Below are 4,524 nucleotides of genomic sequence, written 5' to 3' on the forward strand. Positions count from 1 at the left end.
CAGCTGCAGGACTAGGTATCAGATTGCTTCCAGGAAGAAAATATGATTAATGGCTCTTTTCCAGAGGGGCGACAATTGCAGACTTTCTTGGCGCAGAGTGGGAAATGTGCCTCTTCCCGCCGAGCGGCTGTGTGCTCACCGCGGCCCCCGGAGCAGCTTCCCAGCCTCAGGTGTCTTCCTGGTCGCGGGTAGCGGCGCTCTCCGGAGCGGGCGTCCGGGACTTCCTGTCTGGGCGCGGGGCGGAAGGATCGCGTTGCCAGCTGGGGCCGCCGCCGTCGCCGCCGCCCCTGCCCCTGCCGTTAGGTGGTGGGGTTTCTCAGCCCGGCGGCAGGAGGCGGGCCGGCCTCGGCTTCCTGTCGGAGGACGCGCAAGGATCCGGGCGTCGGAGTGTGTGCGAGTGCGTGAGTGTGTGTGGGTCGCACGGCGTGTGTCTCCGGCCGCGGGTTCCGCCTCCTCCCCTGCCGCCGCTGCTCACGGTGTAAGTCAATGTGAAGCAGCAGCTCCAGCCCCGGGATAAACATGGCGACGTCTCTGCATGAGGGACCCACGAACCAGCTGGATCTGCTCATCCGGGCCGGTAAGGACAGGGGAACTTTTCTCCCGTGCATCGGGGTAGCAGGCGAGGGGGTGCACAGAAGGCGGGATGACTCCCCCGCAGCGGTCTGTGCAGGGGGTGCAGTGTCCACCTCAGTCACTGGGGCGGCCGGGGAAAAGGGGGGAGTGAATGAAGTAATGGAGGCGACGAATCAGGAAGTGATCACCTTGGAGAGTAACCTGCCTCGAATCCGGTGCTGTCGCTTCGGGGTGGGCTCGCCGAGCAGAGGCGGCAGCTGCCGGGCGGAGCGCTGGCAGCGGGTGCCGGAGAACGGCGCCGCGGTTAAGTTGGGGACTCGGGGGCGGGCGAGTTGTGCGCTTCACCCCAGTTGCAGAGGAACCAGGAAGTGAGTGCGGCTGTTGTTTCTCGGCTGCGCCTGCCACGCTGTCTGGCCGGAGAGGCCGCTGCTGCCCGTACTCGGGGGTGGCGGGCTTCTCCGGGGCACGCTCGCCACCCCCGCCCCGTGCTCCTTTCACACTTCGTCCACAATTTCACGACTTCCGCATGGACGAGGCAACCTCGGGCGATGTCCAATGGACCGATACCCGCCAAAAAAAAATTAAAAAAATTGACCTGACCCTCCCTCCTCCTCCACCCCCACCGTGTGCAGCCTCTGGAGTAACGGTTCTGGAAAGGGTCACTTAACGTGGAGTGACCAGGACGATGTTTATGTCAGGGGCCCGCCTCCCCATCCTTATTTTGGAGGTGGCTGTTAAGAAACTAGGTGTATGTCCCTTCCCTCGTGGGCTGTTTTTTTTTTTTTTTAGGGGGGAGAATAATGGAAAGGACACGGACTGTATTTTGTCCATCTGACCTGGAGCGTTGGGGCGTTAGAGAAGAACGTTTATTTTTGTAAACAGTGGGTGTATGTGAGGGAGTGCGGCGGGAGGGAGGGAGTCTTGGCCCCAGGGAAGTCTCAGCACGGAATTGCCCCCTTTCCCCCTCCCCCCAAACCTCCCACCACAGCGGAAGCGCCTGGGAGAGGACAGAACCAACGGGATTGACAGGCCTGTGGTTCCAATCTGCTCTCTGAGATGTTCCAAATAAGAACGTTGATTTCTGGGGGCGGGACTAAGGGCCCACGCTGGGCCAATGAAGATTGGGCGGGAGTGAAGCTGACAATGTACGCATGGAATTGGAGGGAAGAGGAGTGTAAACACGGAAGTGGCCGCACGGGTGGGGGATGTGCAGCGCCACTGCTGCAGCGGAAGGGCACGGACTTAAGTTACATGGAAAAAGAAGCTTTACTAAATAGCAGACGGCGCAGGGAGAGCCCTGGATAGATGTATCACTGCTTGAGTACTGTTTATTTAATGCAGTAATAAGCATACGTGTTCCTTTCCCCGGGTTCTATTTCATGTCGCCATCGATGAGAATTGGAAGATGAGACGTATTCACTAAACAGTAATGTTGTAGAAGGTCTTACACTATTTTCCATCCGTTGTTTTTAGGTAGGGGACTTGAAATTAGTAGGCGAAACCCTGCGATTTCAGTTCATTTGGGGGGAATCATGAACACGTGTGTACCTCTAATTTTAACGGAATAACTTCCAAGTTCGAATAAAGTCTGGATTAATATAACTGTATGTATTGTACAATACGTAATGGTGACCAGCCTTTTATTCTATAAAATGTAATTCTGTGCTTTTCAAAGGTTTTAAAGAAAAATAACAGTTTACTGAGCAGTGATTAAAACACATTTGTTTGACAGCAAGAACTTAAGAGGTGGAATACAATGAGAACTTGGTTTTCTTTGTTTATGTTCAGCCCATTATTATCGTTAATATTAAGGAATGGAATTTTTGGCTTTGTATTATTGGTACTAACTATACTTAGATTTATTGAGTCAGTGATATTGCTATTGAGTATTGAACGTGTACATTTCGAAGGGTGTTCCAGTGGTTGTGAATACTGGTGAGAACCTTAGAATGCCCTTGCAGTCAGAACTTTGAAAGTAACTGTAATGTTTAGAGGGCTTAACTTTTCAGTGGAAGCTATTTTTTTCATAAGCTTTTGTAGTTAACAGTGAAACTGAATGTGACCTGTAGAATTTTGCTTGGAGTGGAGATAGATACGTGTGTGTGCATTATTCTGAGATAGAAGTGTGTGTTATGTGTGTATATACATTCCGTTAAATTCCATTTATATATACACACACCCTCTTAGATGTGAAAGTACAAAACTTTTTCTTTGATAAGTTTTTTAAAATCCAGCTCTACTGCATTTCTTTAAGATATACATATCTTCCAATTAAAGTTTTTTTCATTACTATAATGTTATGTAAAGAATATATTTTACATGTGATCATTTTCAGATTATTCCTCAATCATGCCCATGTAATCTGAAGCTCCCTTACAATATCTATTTAGAAGGAAATTTGAGACAGGTTTGCTGATTTCCCAAGGTGTATTCAGTGACTTAAAAGTTGGAGAGGAAAGATAGCCCAGGAAATTAAGATTTGTGATTCTAAATTTTTATTGCTGCCCATTTCCAGAGGATTGAGAGAATAATGTTTGTAGAATTTGTGTTTATGGAATGGACAGGATACCTTTCAGTCTCTTTGAGAGAAGTCATCAAATGCTGTAATTCTCCCTCATAAAGATCTCACAGTCTATAATTTTGAAGAAAGATGAAAATCTATGTAATCATAAATGTAAATAGTAGCAAAAGTGATTGCTGTAATGGGTTGATGATTAATTTAGAATGACTGATTCCTGTGAAAACTGGAAGAGATAAGCTTTTAAGTTGAATATTGCTAGCATAACTTTTTTAAAGCAAGTGTAAAAGCTATTTTGCTCTTGTTACATGTTAAGGTATTAGAAGATAGAGTTGTGCTTTTATTTTCCTTTAGAAGGTTAAGTATCACATATATGTACTCCTTTAGCTGTCAATATTTATGCTGTTGGGAGTTTCAAAACAAAGGATGGAATAAATAAGCTTTTTTTTGGTAGTGGTTGTTGCAGTTTGGCTGGGGCCCGGTTCGAACCTGCCATCCTCCCTATGTGGGTGCCCTACCCTCTGAGCCACAGGTGTTGCTCTAAATAAGCTTATTTATTACAAATCACTGTTACTTTAACATACAAAGTATTTTTGTGGTAAAGACTTGGCATATTTTATAAAACTTTCATTGGCAACATGATAAATGAGAGTGGTCCTTGACCCTAAAGTCAAAAGTTGATCTTTATCTACCCATCCCTGAACTAGCTTGGAATTTAACCTCTTTAGGGGTTAATTTTCTGTAAGAGGACAAAGTTGACTAGATGATCTCTAATGAATTTCAAAACTCTGAAATAAATGTCTCAGAAACTTTTCATGGAAAGTTAAGCCTTTTGGTTTCTTTGAATTGTCTTATCTTTTTGGATTTTTCTTTTTTTGTTTATATTACAGCATGTTTGAGTGAATATGTCTGTAAGGTTGTTATGTAATGAGGAGGTTAATTTCTTTTAGCCAATCTTTAAAAATAGGTATGCAAAATTGGAACTTGGGCTATTTGTGTATGTTTAAGTCTATGATACAATTTATTTCATATTTTAGGCTTATATCCTAGTATATATAGCTTAATAGAGAAAATACTTAATGTCACTTTCCTGATATTTACATTTAAGTATGTGTATTGTCTAGATTTTCTGGAAAATTATCAGTCTAAAATATCATGCCGCCTTATTTTCAGGTATATTTTCTTTAAGTTTTTTCTTTTGTTTGACAAATAAGATCACCAGTTTTGCTCTACAATGCAAAATTTCACTACAGGTAATGGGTAAAATTTCTTTTGGAAATTTAGCCTAAATATTATCACTGACAAAATGAATGTTTTGTCAAAGTTCGTTGTGAAATTTGAAATTGGAAATCTTGTTTCTAATTTATTGTAAATAAATCAGAATATCTAGTATTAGTTTTGAAAAGATCAAATTGAAAAAAAAGCATTGGCTC

At 44.3% G+C, this 4,524-nt stretch overlaps 1 protein-coding gene across 1 annotated transcript in view; it reads left to right on the forward strand.

The window, feature by feature from the left end:
• The first annotated feature begins 6 nt into the window (after positions 1-6).
• Positions 7-4,524, forward strand: part of ELF2 (E74 like ETS transcription factor 2) — a 29,226-nt gene continuing 24,708 nt past the window's right edge. The window contains exon 1 of the mRNA XM_023519284.1: positions 7-577. Coding sequence (XP_023375052.1) covers positions 520-577 — 58 coding nt within the window. The 5' untranslated portion in view covers positions 7-519. The remainder of the gene's footprint in view (positions 578-4,524) is intronic.

The sequence above is a fragment of the Otolemur garnettii genome, unplaced genomic scaffold, assembly GCF_000181295.1.
Source record: "Otolemur garnettii isolate 467f Iridium unplaced genomic scaffold, OtoGar3 scaffold00169, whole genome shotgun sequence".
NCBI lineage: Eukaryota > Metazoa > Chordata > Mammalia > Primates > Galagidae > Otolemur > Otolemur garnettii.